Source organism: Mus pahari, chromosome 3, assembly GCF_900095145.1.
Source record: "Mus pahari chromosome 3, PAHARI_EIJ_v1.1, whole genome shotgun sequence".
Lineage (NCBI taxonomy): Eukaryota > Metazoa > Chordata > Mammalia > Rodentia > Muridae > Mus > Mus pahari.
Genome location: NC_034592.1, coordinates 104,034,101 through 104,056,953, shown reverse-complemented (window position 1 = coordinate 104,056,953; position 22,853 = coordinate 104,034,101). Strand labels below are relative to the sequence as shown.

At 42.6% G+C, this 22,853-nt stretch overlaps 2 protein-coding genes across 6 annotated transcripts in view; both read right to left on the bottom strand.

Annotated features, from left to right (window-relative positions):
- The window catches only part of Stard9 (StAR related lipid transfer domain containing 9), an 80,069-nt gene extending 67,045 nt beyond the window's left edge, over positions 1–13,024 (bottom strand). For all 4 annotated transcript variants that reach the window (XM_029536325.1, XM_021193326.2, XM_029536324.1 and 1 more), the window contains exons 1-3: positions 12,907–13,024; positions 10,694–10,763; positions 8,055–8,171 (exon numbers count right to left, since the gene is read on the bottom strand). In XM_029536325.1, coding sequence (XP_029392185.1) covers positions 8,055–8,171; positions 10,694–10,763; positions 12,907–12,953 — 234 coding nt within the window. In that variant the 5' untranslated portion in view covers positions 12,954–13,024. The remainder of the gene's footprint in view (positions 1–8,054; positions 8,172–10,693; positions 10,764–12,906) is intronic.
- A 6,732-nt stretch (positions 13,025–19,756) lies between these two features.
- Haus2 (HAUS augmin like complex subunit 2) overlaps positions 19,757–22,853 on the bottom strand; it is a 13,878-nt gene continuing 10,781 nt past the window's right edge. For both annotated transcript variants that reach the window (XM_021193530.2, XM_029536460.1), the window contains exons 5-6: positions 21,534–21,642; positions 19,757–20,352 (exon numbers count right to left, since the gene is read on the bottom strand). In XM_021193530.2, the coding sequence (XP_021049189.1) occupies positions 20,146–20,352; positions 21,534–21,642 (316 nt within the window). In that variant the 3' untranslated portion in view covers positions 19,757–20,145. The remainder of the gene's footprint in view (positions 20,353–21,533; positions 21,643–22,853) is intronic.

Sequence of the window (22,853 nt, the reverse complement as noted above, 5' to 3'; positions counted from 1 at the left end):
CTCCTCCTCCTCCTCCTCCTCCCCTTCAAAATAACTGTTTTCTTTTTGTTTTGATTTATAATACTTTTTACTTACTGTTTGACAATGTATCTTGACAATATCCACCACACACAACACCCTATCATGCGCAAGACCCCTGAGCATGCGCCCTTTCCACCATGCTGCTCTTCATGCTGTTTTTATTTTTGCTGGTCACAAAAGAGAGAAAAATCAGCCCCACACTTCTTCATACTCCTCTGAACAGTGCACTCAGGAGCACTGTGTGCTAGGTGTGTTGGCATGTGCCTATAATCCCAGCATGGAGGCAGGAACACTGATGATACCATCTCTCCCAATCCCATTCCCCCACAGAAGCGGCCTTTTGTTGATGAGTTGTGCTGGCTCTCTAAACCAGAGACTATTGAAACAGTGCTGGCTTGGACCTGACTTGCTCCACAGAGTAAAAGGGAGAAGATTTAGCACCTGGGAAGGCTGAGCAAGAAAGAAGCTTCCTCACGGAAGCCAGTTGCTGTCAGCCAGGCTGGACACAACTATCTACTGTGACAGATTAGAGATACTTTGTTTAAAAGGCTACCTTTGGATGAAGAAGCTCTTGCCACACCAGCCTCACCGCTTGAGTTCAATGCACAGGACCCACATAAGGGTAGAAGGAAAAACTGACTCTACGAAGCTGTCCTCTGACCTCCACACAAACTCAATGGCATGCATATATAAATAAAAGAGAGTCTGGGTCTTCTAAAGGGCTACTTTCTACTCTTGCTTAGATGATTTTCCAAATCACTTTCCCACAGACTCTCCAAAGCAGTCATCACCATCGGCAGGTGCTTCCTCTTTAATCCGTTGACGACCCCATTGGACCCCAGAACAAGCCCAAGTGTGAAGAACCGGGTAAGAGCCTAAGACCAGCTCTCAGCACTGCAGACACAATCGTAACATCAAGGACAACCGTCTCAGAAACTGTCTATCAAGTGTTCCTCCCTCACAGACACTGGGTAACATCAAGGACAACCGTCTCAGAAACTGTCTATCAAGTGTTCCTCCCTCACAGACAACGGCTTCTCAGCCTAGACCCCCAAGGCTCCAGATAGCCCAGGAATTCCTACTACCCTGACTCACTCAGGGGAAAACAAAACAAACAAACAAACAAACCCCACTTTAAACTACATTTTGCATTTTAAAACAATTCTCCAGTTTTCCTGCCTATTTTTGTATAGGAACTTGGCACCAGCAGCAACCTTCAGTGTCAGGGAACTCTGTTCCTCAGATGTTTCTATGAATCTAGAAGCTAATCTTCTAAGAGTCACAGTCAAGTTTAGGGAAAGGGGGAACAACAAGTTAGATAATGCCAAAAGAATGATCTACTCCTTCCAGATCCAGCACAGGGCCATGCTTACGGAGCCGAGCAGCTGCAGTGACCGGCTCACGCCTCTCCCCCTCCCCCTCGCAGGCCTGCCAAGCCCCATCCAGTTGCTGCACAAAAGGGCTTTTTCTTATAAACATCTCTCCCTTTTCCTTCTGACGCCATCTTGAATGAAACAACACTAGGGATGGAATGTACATAGCTCTGCAAATATTCAGGAGAAAATGCTCTGACACCCACATGTGGCTGAGCACCCCCAGCCCATCCATGAGCCAGGAAAAGGCGAGGCAGAGAAACTCTGACATCTGTGTTATAACCAAAGCAACTGGGATGGTGCCTTATAATGGGCAACAAGGTTCAAGAAGCTGAGCCTGGGAATGTAGCTCTGTGCAGAATTGTATGCCTGGCACATTAAAAAAAAAGTACTAGGATCAATTCTGAATGCTACCCCCCCAAAAAAGATTAGGGTCTGCTTTTGTTTGTTTTTACATTTTATTATTTTTATATGTATGAGTGTTTTGCTTGCATGCATGTCTGTGCACAGTACTCTCAGATGCCAGAAAGGTCTTTGGATTTCCTGGAACTAGAGTTACAGATGGTTATGAGCTACCATGTGGGTACTAGGAATCGAACCTAGGTCCTCTGACTGGAGCAACAAGTGCTCTTAACGGATGACCCATTATTCCTCCAGCCTTAGACACAAGTTCATTTGCCGGCATCACATCATGCTGCTCAAAACCATGTGGAACCTCAACTTCAGGGGATCCAACACCCTCTTCATATATGCTCACATACACATCATTAAAAACAAAAAAATAAAAAGTCTCTGAAAAAAGGCAGTTTTATCTTACCTGTCACCCATTGAATTGTTAATAGAACAATTAATTTATAGTCATTACAAGGTCATTTAGGATGCGTGGCACTAGAAAGACAGGAACAAACTGTGAAGGATGCCGTATGCACAGGTCCAGACTCTGCTTTCACCAGTCAAGGATTTGGTTGTTAGTGCTATCGCTTGGTTGTGAGACCTTAAGAAGCTACTCACTCTCTCAGAGCCCACAGCTACCCTTAAATGGAGATATAACCACTCTGCAAAGGAATATAATTCTAATAGTGCCTGCTGCTCCGTTTCTACTTCATTTTTGTCCTTTATATTTCCTGCTCCTGTTGTATCTCCAAAATCCCTTTTTGGTTTCTGCCACTTTCCCACCTTCTTTATTCTTTTCCCAAAGCTCCCATTCACTCTCCAAGTTCAGTAGATTCCAAAGTTGTAAAAGAAGAGAAGGCCAGACTGCTTTCCATACCCTGCTTACTTTTTTGAAGCAGCAGATAACAGACCTTGTCTTCATTTTGTAATAGAATAGAGCTCCCAGACAGAAGTAAGGGCTGCTTCTGTGACGGAATCATCTAATCAAACCCCGGTCCCAGGAGAGAACCAATAGCAGGTGCTCAATATCCCTTCATACTACCAGGTGGCAACACTGCCCTGCTCTTGTCTCCGTTCATAACAAAGCTGGGGTTAGGGCTGCTCCAACAGCATACTACCAGCTGGGCTGGGACATTTATGTTGCAGTTCATGGTGCCTACTTACCAACACCATCAGCAGCAGACATTTCCTGGCAATTTAAGGACAGTTCTGTATTTGCAAAAATTGCATGCGGGCATGCATGTGTGTGAGAGAGACTGACTTAATGATTTGTGTCTAGCCTTCATTTTTGAAATAAATTTCTAGGAATACATATTATACATTAATTTGCCTAGCATGCATGAAGCTCTGGGTTTGATCCCCATCTCTGTTTAAAAGCAGGCTTGGTAGTGCCTGCTTGTAATCCTAGCGAACGCAAGAAGACCAGAAATTCAAGGTCACCTCAGTTACAGAGCAGGTTCAGGACCTCTGGGGAGTGGGTAAACTCCTGAGTGAATGTGTATTTTGACAGGAACACAGTCATGTCAATGACCCCAATGTCAGACTCATGGGAATGGCAAAGCCGTCATCTGGTCCAAGTATGGATGTTAAAAATGACTGTCTTCAGCTAAAAACAGTGTATGCAGAAACTCCACCAAAGCTCCCTCCTTCTGGATAACTAGAGCCTGGAATTGCTTCCCCATTGAAATCTCTTACTAAGTTTGGCTAAACCTGCCTCCTCGATCAGTTGTGTATAATAACCCACTTACTTGGTTCAGATGGATAAAATAAACTTGGTGAGACTTCAGGCTGCTGCTAGTGCAATTCCATTAGAACACATGATCCTGCAATCCTAGCTTTCCTGCACCCCGTGTCTGTCCTTTCTTCATTTCCTAATCACCCAGTCAGGTCAACTCCAAAGGCATGCAGATTGAAGTCAAGGGCCAACCTGAGATGCTTGAGATCCTGTCTCAAAATTTCTAAAAAAACAAAGCAAAACAAAACAGTCTTGGGCTTGGGAGATGCTCAGCCAGTAAAGTGTCTGCCAGACAAGCAGATGGACCTGAGTTCATATCTCTAGAAGCCATGTAAAAAGTCCAGCAGACATGCCTGCTGTAACCAGCCCCCAGGTCCCCTTCCCAGCCCCTGCAGAGACAAGCTGAAGCTCACCAGCTAGCCAGCCTAGCCAAATCAATGAGCTTCAAGTTTGGAAAAGAGTATCTCAAAAGATAAAGGTAGAGGGCCGGTGAAACGGCTCACTGTGGACAAGTGCTCACCTTGCCAGACTGATGACCTGGAACCCAAGGTAAGATGGAGGGAGAGACTATAGAATGGACAAAGCTGTCCTCTGACCTCTTTATTTATACCCACCTACACATGATAATAAAGAAAATAAAACATTTTTAAAATATTAAAAAAAACAACAAAATAAAGGTGAAATATAATAATGGAAGAAAGATCTGAAGTCAACCTTGGGCACATGCACTAGAGTACACACACGGAAAATACCTTGAACCTTGAATGGTGTCTAGTACTTTCTCTAGTATTAATACACTGGCCTTTACTTTTTTTTTTTTTTTTTCGAGCTAGGTCTCTGTGTTGCTCATGCTGGTCTGAGACTCCCGGGCTCCTGGCATTACTGGTATACATTAGTGAGCACCCAACTCAATACTTTGGAAAGCCACTTAGCTACCACACATATCAGGATTCAAACACTCTCCATAAATTATTCTTTACATCTTAACAACACATAATTCTCTGCAAATTAATTGAAATCTGTTCTATTCTAATGGACATGAAGATCAGCTAGTTCCTATGCTCTGTAAACTGTTTATTTATCACGTTCTGTAATTAGCATTATCACCCACCTTTGCATGTTTGGGTCAATATTCTATCATTACACAATCACATACAAATGCACATGAGGTGTGCTTGTGCCATATTAATGGCAGCTTTCCTCTTGGTTCCTGCAGTACAGTCCTTTAACCATTGTTAGGTCTTAGACGGTGCATATGTCCAGAAATGAGGCTTGGCTTAGCACAACCTGGGCGATAGAAGCATTAGAGGTGGTTAGATAAAAGCCTGGATCAGCGAGTAAGAGCACCCGACTGCTCTTCCAAAGGTGCAGAGTTCAAATCCCAGCAACCACATGGTGGCTCACAACCATCCTTAACGAGATCTGACTCCCTCTTCTGGAGTGTCTGAAGACAGCTACAATGTACTTACATATAATAAATAAATAAATCTTAAAAAAAAAAAACAACAAAAAAACGCCTGTATTCCTCTTGTGCAACTGTTTCTTCCACCAAAAGGAGTTATTTCCCCTGCCTGTGGCAGAAAAGACATATGGCTCTCCATTGACATATACCTACAGTTGCTTATTAGAACCCATGCTGGCTTCTAGGCTCCTTCAGTTCCTAGTCACAAACCCATTTCAAAGCCCACATGATGGCCTCCTGGCCCATCTCACCTGCTGTGCATGTTATCACATTCTCTCTGCTCTGGGCTCTTCCAGATGCTGATGGATGGTCTCTTACTCATCCACAATTAAAAACAAACAAACAAACAAAAAATACTCCTTAATCATGGAGCAGCCATTCTGGTGGTTTCCCTACTGCATCCTTCAAATACAATCATGTTCTACGGAAGTATGGTTCCTTTCGAAGGCTTCTCCAGCTTTCTGACATTCTGAGTAAAGTCCCAAAGCAGAAGGAATCTATTATCTTTTTTTCTCTCCCTCCCTTTCTTCTCCCCTTCCCACTTCTTCTCTCTTCCCTGTTTTCTTTCCACTCTCTCTCCTCTTGAAAGGCTTAGAGTGTTGTGTGGTGTTTGGGATTCAGTGTACTATGAAGATCAAAGAACTATAAAAACACCAGCAACCACATCATTTCACTACTGTAATTTTAGTTTTAGATTCAGTGGTTGTAGAGACAAAAAGCTCCTCACCCACACAATTTTTAATCTTGAAAGTTACAAAGGTTTGGGAAATGTGTTTTAGCCAAACAACAAACTATTTTAAGATGAAGATTCCCAGGAGAGTGGAGGCAATTGCTTTGCAAAGGGCAGGCTGTGCTTTTTTTTTTTTTTTTTTTTTTTTGACTCAGTCTGGTTTGTTGTGAACGGTCGTTGCTGTTCTTGGTGGGTAGAACTGAGTTAAAATTCCTTGTGGGAAGTTTTACAAATATACAATAGGGCAAATGCACTGTGTGTGAGCAGAGAACTCCCACCCCAATAGGAGAAAGAAGGGGTAGAAAAAAGTATGCACTTGCTTCCATGTGCTGTAAGAGAACAGTTGCTCAGGGATTTGAGTCACTGCACATAGAAACTCACATATCTACCTACAAGATGGGCATTTAACATAATTACTTTAACAAGTCCTTCATCATATGATAACTCTGAGACATATGCTACCACAAAAATGGTAGTAATACTCTCTCTCTCTCTCTCTCTCTCTCTCTCTCTCTCTCTCTCTCTCTCTCTCTCTCTCACACATACACACACACACACACACACACACACACACACACTTTACAGACACATGTACCACCCTCTTAGTCTGAAAAGCTCTTAGAATGCTCTTGTGTTCTGTTAATGAAAAGACCAATGCCTTCTCTCCAGCAGTGCCTTTCCTGAATCTTTGCAGATCCCAGTAAGCAGATGCCTTACATACAGATGCCTTGCATGTTAGAATTTTTAAAAAAGACCTATGGGGTTGGGAAGATGCTCAGAGGTTAAGAATGCATACTGCTCTTACAGAGGACTTGAGTTTGGTTTCCAGCATCTATATTCAGCTGCTCACAAGCCCAGGGCACTGCACTCATGTGCACAAACAGACACACACACACACACACTAACACACACACACAAACACACACACATAATTAAAAATAAAAATAAGGTCTAATGTAGCATTCCATAACTCTGAAATGGGTAATTTATATTCACAGATTCACCATACAACTTTGCACAGGCATGTGCCACCATACCTGCTATATATTTTTTCCCTTTTTTTTTTTTTTTTTTTTTTTTTGGTTTTTCGAGACAGGGTTTCTCTGTGTAACCCTGGATGTCCTGGAACTCACTCTGTAGACCAGGCTGGCCTCAAACCCAGAAATCCACCCGCCTCTGCCTCCCGAGTGCTGGGATTAAAGTGTACCACCACTGCCCGGCTATTTTTTTTTTCTCAATTTTAGGGTTAGACTGTCACAAAGTACCCTAATGACTGCCAGTATGAGGATGATTTTCTGTGGGCTAACAAGGCTTGCTGCCATTATGAGGACTGAAATCATAACATTCTACAGTGCTCAACCAATGCAATACAATACATTGCTACTGCTTCCCAGAAACGAAGATGCCCTAAAGATGCACTGGCCAGACCTCTAAATGCCTTGGCAACTGGAGAAAGAGATAGACAAAAACTACAAGGCATTGAAGATGACCAGCAACGCCTTCAGCTCAGCCAGCAAAGCCTTTTCCTCTCAATCCTCAGCCATCAGAACTTTGGAAGTGACCTCTTATACACTCTTGCAGTCTCACAGACTACGTATCTATCCCTTTCAGATTCTGTGTAGGAGCACACGTACACGTTCAAGATCCTCAGGAGAGATTAGCCTCTAGGATTCCTCAGTCCTGCTGCACACAATTCAAGGCCGTGTAGTAGAAGACTAACTGCATTGAACCTCACATGAATCACGCTGAGGCCCAAATTGGAAATGGACATTATCAAAGCTCCTACTCCTCAGCCAAGCAGTCTTTTTCTACCTTTTTAAATTATTTTTCAAAAAACTGATGCCACTCACTACCATCTTTAACTAATGGATCATAAATAATAGCCATTGGGCTGGAGAGATGGCACATTGGTTAAAAGCAGTGACTGCTCTTCCAGAGATCCTGAGTTCAATTCCCAGCAACCACTTGGTGGTTCACAACCATCTGTAATGGGATCTAATGGCCTCTTCTGGTGTGTCTGAAGACAGCTACAGTATTCTCATCATATATATCAAAATAATAAATATTTCTAAATAAATAAATAACAGCCATCACTCAGATTCTATGCTAATTTACCTACGTATACAGTTATAAAAACTGAGGAGGGAATGCTATCATGGAAATAACTTTAAACAGTTCACAATGTATTAGTTTTCCTCTGGAAAAGCAATTTGCATTAAGATTTTCCAAATGTTAAAGTACTAATTAGAGTACTTCCAGACTGCAACTGCCATAATAAACTTGAAAAGTAAATTTACAGCAACATTTGTAAAAAGAAGAATGGAGGGAAAATGACATTACCACTTCCTGAGAAGCATAGTGAGGGTCCTCTGGGTTGACTGACCAATAGCAGTAATCAAAGCCAAATGCCACAACCTTCTCCCGGGTGTCTCCAAAGCTCTCTGGTCGACTGTCCACCTAAAATTAAGCACAGAATCCAGTGTTTTCCTTGTCGCAACTCTGGAATCTGGACAGGAGCTCTTGATGTTCTCCTGTACGTACAAAGACCTGGACTAACTACTGGAATGTTTACAACAGCCACAAAAGAAGAGAGAGAGGGGGGAGAGGGAGAGGAGAGAGGGAGGGAGGGGGAGAGAGAGAGAGAGAGAGAGAGAGAGAGAGAGAGAGAGAGAGAGAGAGCTGGAGAGATGGCTCAGTGGTTAAGAGCACTGACTGCTCTTCCAGAGGTCCTGAGTTCAATTCCCAGCAACCACATGATGGCTCACAACCATCTGTAATGGGATCTGGTGCACTCTTCTGGTCTAAAGACAGCTACAGTGTACTCATATAAATAAAAATAAATAAATAATATTAAAACAAAAAGAAGAGAGAGAACACTTGTTTTCACCTCACTAGAAACAAACAGAGACCCTAGAGAACTAAATATGCCTACGACACTAACATGTCTCCTGCTTACAGACACATGAGGTATAGGACAGCTCAGGAGAGAAAGCTTGTAAAGGATATATATCTTCTTCACTCACTTTTTCCCTAAGGATTTCTGCAGAGGACACTGACAGCATCCTCTGAGTAATACAGTCCCTGGGTCCAATAGGTTTCAACATTTGGAGCTTTCATTGGCAGCTCCTGTTGGAATCTACCCTCAGTGTCTTAGAAATAGTATTAGACAGAACAACCAGGAATAATCCAGTGGCCAAAGGTAGAGGAGGGTAGGGCCAAAACTTGGAACTGCACTGTGTCCTCTGTACTGGGGAGAATGGCACTCCTCACAGAAATGCCTAGTCTTAATATTTAAATGTAAACTCTGGCTTTCAGGTGACAATGGTCTCCCTACAAGAACACGTCTCTTGCAAAGATCTAGTTTATCCTCTCCAGAGAGTAGAAAAAAACCTCAAGAGTGGACACCTCCTAATTCCTACTTCACAGATGTAAAATGGGCAGATACTACAGAGTCACCATAGCCTGTAGGCATGCTTTGTGTGCTGGCTGCTCCATTGTCCTCTGCCAGCCTCCAGGAGGGAAAGTAAGACTCACAGTGGGAGGCTCCTTGAGGACGCAGCACTAAGAGTGCCGGGGAAAGATGAAGGGGACATATACTCCAAATATACATTTTATAGAAGAGTAAAGCTTGAAAAGGGAAAGGCAATCTGACATTAGGCATTCAGAAACTATAGAAGTCCCCGGCTGTCGTGAGTAAGAGCCTGTTCATAGATAACCGACTTAGGGAAGTCAATAGCCAAGGTGTGTAGAGGGAAAACCTAACTTTGTTCTTCAGGGCTGGAGAGATGGCTCAGTCTGGCTGCTCTTCCAGAGGACCCAGGTTTGATTCCTGCACCCATGTGGTGGCTCATAACCATCTGTAACTCCAGGCCCAGAGAAGAGATCTGATGCCCTCTTCTGGCCTCCTAGAGCACAAGGTACACACGTGGTGCGAAGCCATACATGTAGGCACAACACCCATACACATAAAATAATAAATAAATATATTGCTTTTAAAGTTTGTTCTTGGCCAAGCTTATTCTCTAGACCCAAAAGTACACTGAAGTGATTAGCAAGAGAGATAGGTAAGAGGAGGCAGGGAATGAACGGTCCCTTGTCTTCCTGGAGCTTCTGTTTAAACCTTGGCAGGGCCCATTCTCTTTTAACAAGAGTTAACGTCAAGAGGAAACAAATCACATCACAGAAGTTACACAAGAGAGGGCATAGCTCTGAGACTGGGGTCTATAACCTCCACTCTGCCTCAGTTTCCTCATTTCTTGGCAATGCCAGCTTACATCACGAGCTAACTACAGCAGCTGTCATGTGGTCACCTCCCTGGCTTCTTTCCACTGTTTAAGCTCCACAAAAGGAGAACGCATTCATCTTCCACATCAGGAAGGGCGGAGGAAGTTGACTCGAGGAGAGGGTGAGGAGGAGGGAAGGAAGTTCCCTGTGCCTGTCCAATTGTGCTCCAAAGTTAAATAGGGTGGTGGAAGAAAATCTGCAACAAGACTCAGGCTAGTGGCCTTCTGGGATCTGAAGGCTGCTGTCTGCTGTCTGGACCTCATTATGGCCAACACAAACCCTACACTATCAGGTAAATGCTAAAATTCCTAAGGATGCCATGGATAAAGTATGATCAGTTGAGGGGCTCAAGATAAAGTTTAACTGGTGACCAGGTGAGTTACATAGACACACAAGTTGCCCCTGGCACGAGTTAAGCTGATCATGGCCCTTATCACATCCCTGAGGTTAGTTTCAAAACAGCTACTAATCAGTTTCCAAACAGCTGCACTATTCCAGTCACCAGACCACTGACCCAAATGCTACGTCTTCTGGAGTCTAAGCACAATTCCCTTCTTGTTTATTTGCTTTATGATTGGTCCATGCTTCCTCTACAATCCTCTTCCATCTCCTGCTCTTTCATATATTATTCACCCCAAGAGGCCACCTAATTACAATAGTTCTTAATTAGGAAAAACACAGAATTTCAGGCTTACCTTTACATTCCTGATTTTTGCCACTCTGTCATCAACTTCCACAATAATTCTTCCCCCTTCTTTGGTCTCCCTAAGAAATAAGAACAGAATTTAAATGGAAAAAAAAAAAACCCTTTTTGTTTTGTTTTCTGAGACTGATTCTCACGTAATCTAAGAACCCTAAAAAAAATTGGGGTAAATGAATGCACGGTGTGAAGGGCACAGGAGAGTGGGGGCAGAGCACAAACCAGGTAGATGCTCTTCAGTGGTGAAAGAGTCTGGATAGACAAGGACAGCACCTCACAGTGACACAGCTGAGGTCAAGGCTAGGGCTTCTAAACCACATCTGTGCTTTTATTTTATTCAAGGTCATCTCTGGCCCTATAGAACAAAGGAGTAATTTTGAGCATCTCAGAAAGGAGCAGCGTGGTGTAGCAAGTCAAATCCTGCTTTTGAGAACTTAAACAAGACAATGTTCTCATTTGGAAAAAATAATGTTAGCATTGGCTAGGTGACTTTAATGGTTCCTTCACAAGGACAATTATCAGTACTGATGACTTATTTGAATGTTAGCACAGACTACAGAATCAGCTGATTCTACACATGCAAAACAGCCTCAATGAACAGTGGGTACTACCACTATCGCTTCAGAATTCTGTGGGAATTGAAGAATGATCTGGTCTGAACTTCTTGAGTGAGATCACACTGGGTGTTTACATAACTACCTCTGAATCTATGGTCGTTGTGAACCAGGAGCCTGCTAAAAATCTGCTCACTCCTGGAGATCGGGAGGCCTGACAGTCTACCACTTACTCTCAAGGCCCTACACGGAGATGGCCTCTAAAAGTAAGTTTCCTGGTTGTTTTTCATTTTTGTTGGATGAGATACGTTATTCTTAGCAGAACATCATTTTCTTAATCTAAGCCATGCTATTTGAAATTCTTGGTTTCCAAGGAACTAAAAAGTTAAGAGTAAGTGGTCAATGTTGCTATCCTAAGAATCCTAAAAGACAGTTTGGAAAGGATGAGATCTATTGGCAGCTACCTCCTCCTGGACAGCAGCTACTCCCAGGAAGCCCCAGCCCTGAGTCACCACAGGCAGTGATATAAAGCCAGATGTTTAAAAGTCATTTACCAATCAATACACAGCAATGTGGGGTACACTCTTTTGTATTCCTCCTGTCTCACTGCTCTCATTTGGTCTAAACTTTTTAAAGCAAATGGCCTCTAAAAGGACAAACCTAATCTCATACAGAACCATTTTCATCATAGGAGACAATGCCCTTTTCGACCTCTGTTCCCATTTACCAAGGTATCTTGTGTACTGGACAGTTTAAAAAAAAATCTGCTAGTTCCAATACATGTCATCTGGTCTAGACCCACACTCTGCCAGTTTGATCGCCCATCACTCTTCCGCTTCAACTCAAGCAGGTGTCCAAGGCTTCTTCCATCTACACCCTAAGAGCAGAGATTTGCTTTCTCTTCCTGTTCTTAGAGAACTCTGCACTTCTCCTTACTTGTCAGAAAACGCCAAGATCATTCAGAACAGCTCTTTGACACCAACTCTTGGGCAAAGCATTCCCTGACTTCCCAAGTGAGAGGAAAAGAGGATGAAGTGTGCAGCTTCACACTGGATGCCTCAAGGGCTGGGGGGTGCAGAATCAGGCTCCTGCACAAGGAACTAGCACGGAGGACACCAAGAAGAGATGTTTGGAGAAACTTCCCCTATGTCACAGTTCAGTCTTTAAATCACACCAGCTACTGAGCACAGGATGAGACCGTAGTTTCTCTGGGCCTCAATTTCCCTTCCATATCCTGAGAATTCTTTTTCCTATGTCCTCATGGAGCAATCCCATGTGTATATACGAACACACGGTACTTCCCAGAACACCAAAAGGAATGGAGTCTGCCCACCCTTTTGTACCTCCTCAAGTCATGCTCCGAGAGAAATGCCCTACTAAGTGCACCAAGACCCAAGCCAGGGTCCCTAGAAACTCTAGTTGGCAGGTCACCACAGACAGGCACACAGGGCAGCGACCCCTGGAGCCACACAGGAACCGCTACCTCCTAGGACGCGAAGCCATGTCCCTCCAGGCCTTCTGGACCCTGAGCCTCCGTGACAATCTGTGTCTGATCTTTTTTTTTCTCCACGCCAGTCCACCCTGAGGAAGGCAGGGACCTCGCACTCCTCTCAGCTCACTTGACCCCTCAGGCGCCCCCTCCTGACAGACTCACCGCTTGCTGAGAGGCCGGACCCTCACGGCCACCTGCACATTCGCCATCCCTCCGCCACAACCCAAGACCCACACAGCGGTCCGGCGGAAGCATCCCTGGCCGGCGTCCAGCGAACAGACCCAGCCACAGGCACTGCAAGAGCCACAGACTGCCCCGCCCGTCCCACGCGCCTCCCGACCGCAGCCCAAGCCTCGCCCGAGGGGGCGGGGCCCACTAGACATCAACCAATCCTGAGACAGGTGGGGTGGGCCTCTTCGCCTCGCTCCACCCTCTCACTTCTCCCAACAGAGGCGGGACCCGCGGAGCCTTGGCCAATCCTGAGGGAGGTGGGCTGAGCAACCTGGTCTAGTTCCACCCCTCGCACCTCACACTGACCTACGCGAGCTGTAGTACCTCTCTCTCTCTCTTTTTTTTTTTAAAGATTTATTTATTTATTATGTGTAAGTACACTGTAGCTGTCCTCCAGAAGAGGGCGTCAGATCTTGTTACGGATGGTTGTGAGCCACCATGTGGTTGCTGGGATTTTGAACTCCAGACCTTCGGAAGAGCAGTCGGGTGCTCTTACCCACTGAGCCATCTCACCAGCCCCTTTTTTTTTTTTTTTTTTTTTTTTTGCTGTCCTGGAACTCACTTTGTAGACCAGACTGGCCTCGGCGTGCGCCACCATGCCCGGCCTCTTTTGTTCTAAAATCTGGTTAATACTTGAAAGTTCATGAACGAAATTAGTAATTTTTTTTTCTACCCTATTGGTCTGCTATGTCAAAACTGCGGCTAAATTTTAAGGTCAAAAATAAAATGGAGCCTATCGTGGAGGCTAAGGCAAGAATATTTTGCTTTTTTTTTTTTTTTTTTTTTTGCAAGAATATTTTGAATTCAAAGTCAGCCCACATGGTGATTTGAGGTCAGCCTGGAGTTCAGCATGAAGTCCCGTCTCAAAACAACAGCAATGAAATGGATAAAACTAATGATTTTGTAATTCTAAGGTGCGTCTAATGAAGAGGCATTTTTTTCTTTTTTTCTATCTTTTCTTTTCCTTCCTTCCTTCCTTCCTTTCTTTTTCCCTTTTTTTTTCTTTTTTTTCCTAACTTACTAATTTCTCTCGGTTGCCCTGTAACTTCACTGCCATCCTAAGCAGTAGTTATGGTACATACAGAGCAAATGCTGTCTGATCAGAGCTGGTTTATTCAAATAAGAAATAGCTATTTATAGCTGTAAAGCCTCAAACCCATCTCCAAGACGAAGGGAGCAAAACCCCTTCAACCCCAGGGGTGCTGATGAACACTTTAACAATTCCAACACTGGGGAGTTCCAAGACCCGCCTCGCAGGAAGCTCCTATATCTCACCACAACAAAAACAGAAACAAGGGTCGGTTTCTGATGGTGACAAATCTGTGTCCACTGAAGACTTCTGAATCTTCAGACATCATGATTAGAGAGAGGGGGGGTAGGGTTAGCCATTTATTATTAATATTACAATTAGAGTTTACGTAAGCTGGGCAGTGGTCCTGCAAGCCTTTATTTAATCTTAGCAATTGGGAGGCAGAGGCAGGTGGATCTCTGTGAGTTCAAGGCCAGACTGGTCTACAGAGCAAGTTCCAGGACAACCAGTGCTACAACAGAGAGACCCTGTCTCAGAAAAAGAAAGAGAGAAAGAAAGAAAGAAAAAGAAAGAAAGAAAGAAAGAAAGAAAGAAAGAAAGAAAGAAAGAAAGAAAGAGACTCACACACACAAAACCAAGACAAACACACAGACAAAAAAAAATTTTTTTTAATTAAAAAAAAAAACAAACCCAAAGTCACTTCCTTCATGAGAACTAGAATCTTATGGAAAAGGAAATAACTATCTACATGTGTATAACATTGTGCCAGACACGAAATGCAAAAAAAATTAAGAGGGAATAAAAGAGAGTAACAGTTTTAGGTGGCTACAGAGAAAGTTAAGAAAGTTACTACTTTATATAGACTCTTAAAGGAAGTACTTTACAATAAAACAAAAACCTCCCAAACAAAAAAGCCCACTTCACTCATAAATATTTTAGTATGCATTTTTTAAAGATTTATTTACTTATTATATGTGAGTACACTGTAGTTGTCTTCAGACACTCCAGAAGGAGACAATCTCATTACGAATGGTTGAGAGCCACTATGTGATTGTTGGGATTTGAACTCAGGACCTTCAGAAGAGCAGTCAGAGCTCTTAACCACTGAGCCATTTCTCCAGCCCCCCCCCCTTGTTTTTGTTTTTTTGAGACAGGGTTTCTCTGTGTAGCCCTGGCTGTCCTGGAACTCACCCTGTAGACCAGGCTGGCCTCAAACTCAGAAATCCGCCTGCCTCTGCCTCCCGAGTGCTGGGATTAAAGGCGTGTGCCACCACGCCCGGCATGCATTTTTGACATAACCACAATACCATTATAATAATCAAATACATGGGTTCATTACTGGCATCAAAACTTCAAAGTCTAGGTTTCTACTCATCTTCACACCCATGATTTAATCTGTTAAAACCTTCTCTGAATAAGACCTAATTTTTCTTATAGGTAAGAGGAATAGAGCAGCCTCTGGGAATATAGGCTCTGGGCTCCTCAGCTCTGCAAATCACACCCTCCCGCTAACCTGAGACTGACCCCCCTTTTTTTGGGGGGGTTTTAAAGCTTTATTGTAGAAAACAAAAGGCAGAGAAGTAGGTCAGCCATAGGCATGTGGAGCGAGTGGAGAAGGGAGCAGGAGGCGCGCTAGAGATGGGAATAAGAGAGGTGAGAGTTTAAGTGTGAACCATTTTCTAAATTTGTGTACATGCATGTATCTATGTTTGTACATGTGTGCTCGGGACATGGCAACCAGAGGTAGGCACTAGACACGGGGTATCTTCCTTAGTCACTCATCTACTTTTTGAGACAAAACCTCTCACTGTATCTGAAGCTCACCAGTTGGCTAGGCAGGCTGGCCAGCAAGTCTCAGAGCTCCTCCTCGCGCTGCTTCCCTAACACTAGAAATACCTAGTGTGCCTGGCTGAAAAATCTGAATTCAGGCCCTCATGCTTTTGTGGCAAGCACTTTACTGACAAGAATCATCTCCCCAAATCCCATTTAAAGCTTTGTTTTTGAGACAGAATCCTCTACATAACCCTGACTGTGAACCGTGGCATGTGGACTAGTTAGCCTGCCTGCTTCAGTCGTTGTGGCCTCTGCTACAATTAAAGGTGTGTGTCACCATCCTGGGCCTCTTAAACTTTTTCCTTGTATTTTCTTTATGTGGACGAATGTTTTTGCCTTAATGTAAGGTCTGTACACCTTGTCAGTAGGCCGATGGGTTCCCCTGGGTCTGAAGTTACAACAGTTGCTGTGCTGGGATTCAAACTTGGATCTTCTGGAAGAGCAGCCAGCGCTCTTAACTGCACGGCCACCTCTGTAGCATTTTTTATATAAATTAATTTGTTTTACAAACATCTGAGAAAATCTCCTATGTAATGACTTGTATGAGTCATTACAAAATCAACTATATTATGGCTTCTTCCCCACCATCTCCCCATATGATTGCAAATAAAAAATTTTCTGAGATTCTCTTGTTCCTCAAACCTCCTGATTTCACTGAAACTCCAAAAGGACAAATGAGAGCTGAGGGTTGAAATCACAGGCCAGAAAAATAAGTAAAGAGCTACAAAAGACAAGAGGATCCCAAATAGTCTACAAATTGACAGAGTTATTCTGGAATCACATTTATAAAGCTCACATATCTCTTCTAAGTAGAAAGTACATTCCTGACTTTTTTCATTATATACATGTAGAAATCAAATTTTATAATTTGATCAAGGCCAAGTGGTGGTGGCACATGCCTTTAATTCCAGTACTTGGGAGGCAGAGGCAGGTGGTGGATCTCTGAGTTTGAGGCCAGTCTGGTCTACAAAGCAAGTTCTAGGACAGGCAGGGCTGTTATACAAAGAAATTGTCTCAGAAAGAAAAAAAAAAGTTTGATCAAACCCTCATGGCTAAAGAAAAAAAAAAAAAAAAAAAAAAAAAAAAAAAACCCTCACGGCTAAGCCTGCTTGCCTGACGTCCTCACCTCCAACCCATGAAGCCACTCAAAAGACTTCCCCTGCTGGGTCTGCTTGCTTCTTAAATTATTTTTATTTCTATATGTGTAGGACTGTGGTCAAGTGTGGAAGTCAGAGGACAAACTTGGGTTTTAGTTCTCACCTCTAACAGGGTCTCTTGTTTGTAGCTTTGTATAGGAACTAGCTGGCCTTTCTTTTGCCTCCCATTTAACTGTAGAGTATCCAGTTCTATGTGGGTTCTGGGGATTTGAACTCAAGTCCTTACCATTGCATGTGAACTTTTGCCCACTGAGCCATTTCCTCAGCTCCTGCCTGTGTTCTTGCTAACTCATAGCTTTTTTTTTTTTTTTTTTAATTTATGTTTGTGAGTACACTGTAGCTGTACAGATGATTGTGAGCCCTCATGTGGTTGTTGGGAATTGAATTTTTAGAATCTCTGCTTGCTCTGGTCAACCCCACTCACTCAGCCCCTGCTTGCTCCAGCCCAAAGATTTATTTATTATTATTCACCAGTACACTGTAGCTGACTTCAGACACACCAGAAGAGGGATTCAGATATCATTACAGATGGTTGTGAGCCACCAAGTGGTTGATGGGATTTGAACTCAGGACCTTCGGAAGAGCAGTCATGCTCTTACTCGCTGAGCCATCTCACCAGTCCCCAGTCCCAGCTTTCTCAAGACAGGGTTTCTCTGTAGCCCTGGCTGTCCTGGAACTCACTCTGTAGACCAGGCTGGCCTCGAACTCAGAAATCCACCTGCCTCTGCCTCCCGAGTGCTGGGATTAAAGGCGTGCACCACCACGCCCGGCTCCCAGCTTTCTCTTCTTATCCATCTTCTTCTTCCATGAAACTGTAGAGATCTACAGCTTGCCTGTCCTTAGAACTGCCCTCAAGTTTCACAAAAATAAAAAAACACTTGTTCAAGCCAGACACAGTGAAATATGCCTGTACTCCCAATATTTGGCAAGCAGAGGCCAGAGGATTGTTGAATCTAATTCTCTCTCCATCCCGAGTAACTGTCTTCTATAAACAAACTCACTACTTATTGACCACACTAATATAAAATTAGCTTTTCTCTCCATGTTGGAATTTAAGCTTAAATTACCTTAAGCTTTTGTGAGTCAGATAGTTTGAATGCTTCTATGTTGTATGTGTTAAGCTAAGAGTTTTTTTTTTCCCATTGCTTGGGATTCATATTGGAGACACATTTAGTTTAAATTAGTTTATTTTTACAGCTTGAATCATTAATAGAAGTAAAAATTATAAAACCACAAAGAATATGAATAGTGTCAAAATAATATGTTTACACATAAAATACACAAGAATTCATACAAGGAAAATGAATAGTTAAAAAAAATTGAGATGAAATACAAATAAAGATTTTACTGACTTGTCTAGGTGATGTTCAAAATCTCAACACCACTCTTACATAGCACATTTGTAAAAGTGGGAGACTTTAAAGACAATAACCTATTGTTTTAGCAGGGCCCTTGGGGGGTGGTAAAGACCCTGCTTCCTTGTGAACATCTACTTTACTATGCACCAAGTCAAGTCTTGTATTAAGAGTATGATGAGCAGGTTTGCAAAACTCCCACAGTGCAGAATAAAACAGTAAGGAAATCCTAATGCACACATTTTAAAGGAAAACAGATCCTAGTTTAAACATAAGGCAGAAGTACTTACAGTACTGATATGAGAAAAATCTTGATACAATTGTTACAATCTCTACTTTTAAGTATACTTGCCTCCATCTTAAGAATAACCCTAAAAAAATAAAATAAAAATAACCCTAAGTAGGTAAAAGATATTAGTATTTTCCATTACAAATCTCTAAACTTTAGCCAGACATGATGCCACATCTGTGACTCTAGCACTAGGGAGGCGGAGGCAAGGAAAATTATGTGTTTGAGATCAGCCTGGGATACATATCGAGGTCAAGTTCTGCCTTGGCTACATACAGGAAACACCAAAACAAAAAATTCTAAACTTTTACACGAAGACTCCGTTTCTTCTCTGTTGGTCCTAAGTCTGCCAGCACGCATCCTCAGCGTTTATTTCTTAGGCAGTCCTAAGAACACAACCAGGTTCAGTGAATAATCTGCCAAGAAGAGCTATGAGACTTAGTGTCAGCACACTCACAGCTGTGACACAGTATGGCAACTCAGCTGTTACATTTGTTACATGCTGTCTACCATCACAACTGTTAGGGACAAGGTGCTCTGCAATGCTGCCAGGGACCAGTACCAAAGGTACTTTCCACTTGGTATGAACCAACATCTTAGGCTCTCAGAAGGAAAGAAAGTATTCCACACAAACTACACTGTACAGTCTGATCACACTGAGTCCTTCTCATCCTCTTATTACATAAGTTTCCAGATGGGTCAGCTGAGGAACCACCACTTTATGAAGTCTTCAAAGGGTAACAGTCCTGGTACGTAGTTATTCTTCAACCTCACAGGAATAATCACGACAGTTTCAGATTCAGGAACATTCCAATTCAGAAATGTTTCTAAAAGATGTAATGCAGAATCATAATACAAAATCTCCTGTCTGAAGAATGTTCAACTCACTTATAATAAACTATCATACGTATAGTTGATCTTTTTTTGTTTGTTTGTTTTACTCTTTTTAATTCAATGTGCGTGCTCTGCTGCACATACATCTGCAGGCCAGAAGAGGGCATCAGACCCCCTTATAGATGGTGGTGAGCCACCATGTGGTTGCTGGGAATTGAACTCAGGACCTGTGGAAGAGTGGCCAGTGCTCTTATCCCCTGAGCCAACTCACCAGCCCCATGGTTATCATTTTTAAGCTTCACTGAAGAGAGTGAAAACCTGTAAAGAAGTGAAACCATATGTACTCCAATGTGCTCACTCTCTCTCTCACACGCACGCACACACATTCATTTCTGGTTTTGTGGGTATAGGCACATGCATATGATGACACATGTGTGGACACCATAGGATCGAGTATCTGTGGGAATCAGTGATCCCCTTCTGATAATCTGGATCCCAGGGATTGAACTCAGGCTTAGAGGCTTCAAGTAGCAGCTTTTCCCACTGAGACATCTTTCTGGCTCCGCTATTCCATTAATATTGCTAGCAAGAAAACCTATCAATATCCCAGTCAAAACAATCTAGAAACGGACTTCTTTGACTACATGTAATTAATCGAAACTAATGATGACATCACTTGGCATTGGGGGTTTCCGTGTGAGCCTTAGGAAAGAAAGGTAACGGAGGCACTACAGCAAGTTCATGAAGATGACGCTCTTCAGTTAGCATTCTGGGGATAGACAAGGACATTTCCGTTTGTAGTTCTTGCCACTTGAGTATATTCTCTGCCAGTTCTTCTGTTTTGTTCACCAAAATATCCATCTTGGCTAAAGCTTTGCTCTGTAACATTTGAAATAAAGAAAAATAGAAAAAACCTGTCATTGATTACAGAAATAAATACTTCTAAAATTAGCATCTGATCTTTTTCTAGTCCTTCACTGCTGAAGCGACAGCTTAGCTGTAAGAGTACACTGCTGCTCTTCTGGAGGACCTAGGTTTGACTCTCTCTCCTTCCCTCCCTCCTTCCCTCCCTCTCTGCAATGTGAGTGTACAAACATACACACATTTTAAAATAAAAAACTAAAGTAAAAACCACAACCTTCACTAACAACAAAAAATGCAATGGCTCCCCAGTATTCAGAGAGTAAAGTCTAAAGTTCTTAGTCTACTGGGAGGTTGAATCAGGAGCACTTTGAACTCAAGGCCTGCCTGAACCATATAGTGAATGCACAGTCATTCTATGCTAAAAAGTAAGAACCTACCTAAAGTCAGACGTGGTGGTGCACGCCTTTAATCCCAGCACTCAGGAGGCAGAGGCAGGTGGATTTCTGAGTTCGAGGCCAGCCTGGTCTACAGAGTGAGTTTCAGGATAGCTAGGGCTATATAGAGAAACCCTGAAAAACTGAAAAAAAAAAAAACAAAAAAACAAAAAAAACCTACCTACCTAAATAAATAAACACATAAATAAATCTTTTTTCTTAAATTTTGGTTTTTAAAGACAGGGTTTCTCTGTGTAACAGCCCTGTTACAATTAATAACAATTATAGGTGCAGGGCACCATGCCTAGCTAAGAAAATGTTTGTCTTTCTTTTATGTTTCATGATTTTAATAATGACTAACTCAAAGTGAAATAAGCCAAGTAAAGAAAGACAAACATGGTAAGTCTTGTATGTATATTCTATATTTGAATGGTCTGTATATCTGCGGGAGACTGTGCGAAGAGGAAGAGACATGAAGGGCTGAGGGTAAGAGTGAAAGAGTAACAACTCACGTGACATACAAACAAAAAGCGGCTTTATCTGGAGGAGGCGAGAGGGCCAGGAGAGCTTGGTGGAGGAGATGAGAGAGGTCAGCTCAGAAGAGAATCCACTAGAGCAAAGGTTAAACACATATCCATATGACAGCATCGTGATGAAATACATTTCTCCTTAGGAGCTTGAGGCTAGCCTGAGCTACATGAGACCATCTAAAAGATAAAACCAAGACCAAAACCAGAGAGCCGCTATATTAATGATACTCACTATTTTCTGTAGGTTTGCGTCTAAATGAGGGCTATTTCTAACTGTTTCAAGATGGGTTTCAAATTTCTCAATGAAAGTCACAGCCAGATCCAACATATGTACCATATATCTGAAAGAGAGTGTTATAATTTAAATGTAAATTTATCCCACAGGCTCCTGTGTTTGGACACTTGGTCCCTATTGGGTGACACTGTTTGAGGACTATTTGGAGTTTTGGGGCACTGGTAGATGTAGATCACTAGGGACAGACCTTGAAGGTGTTCTCCAATTCCTAATCCATTATGTGTGAAGAAGCCATGCTGCAAGTTCTTGCCACCACAGATGGAGTTGCCCCATTGCCCCAGCCACAGGGGTTTCCCTACCTACCATGTTGGCTGTATTTCAAACCTCTCTCTAACTAAGTTGCTTCTATGAGGAACTCTGGGACAGAAAACTAATACAGGGAGAAAAACAGTAACTTTTCTTCTCTAGTAGTTTCATTTCTTTTCCTTTAATTAGGACTGTTAATTTAAAATAAGCAAATTTAATGAATACAATTAACCTTTTAATAGAATTATCAGTAGTAAAAAAGGTTCTTCTCTTTTACTTAGGGCAAAACTTAGGTTGTCACTCAAACAGAAAAATGGAATAAGCTAGGCATCATGGTATTCATCTTTAATCCCAGCAATCAGGAGGGAGAGGCAGGTGGATCTCTGTGAGTCCAAGGCCAGCCTGGTCTATAGACTAGTCTACAGTCAGGGCTACACCGAAAAACACTGCCTCAAAAGACCCAAAAGATTAAAAAAAAAAAATGGAAAGACATATATTTATGATAACTAAAATCTAACTCAATGGAACTAGGTATGTGGCACGTCTTTATTCCCAGCATTTGGGAGGCAGAGGCAGGAGGATCTCTGTGACTTTGAGATCAGCCTGGTCTACATAGTGAGTTTTAGGCCAGCTAGCACTACATATTGAGCTCTATCTCAAAAAAGAAAGAAAAAGGAAAAGGGAAGAGGAGGACCACCTTCAATGGTTGGTAATAACCATCTCACAAAAAGCGACTTCCCTAAGCAAAACCTTATATTGGTTCAGATAACTGAGAAGATACCAGGGATAAATATTACACTGAAAAGTATCACATAATTTTTCTGACTCTGCATTGGTAAAATCTTCAAAGTCATTACTCAACTCATCTTTTTGTTGTTGTTCTTTGTTCTATTTTTTTTTTTAAGATTTATTTATTATTATATGTAAGTACACTGTAGCTGTCTTCAGACACTCCAGAAGAGGGAGTCAGATCTTGTTACGGATGGTTGTGAGCCACCATGTGGTTGCTGG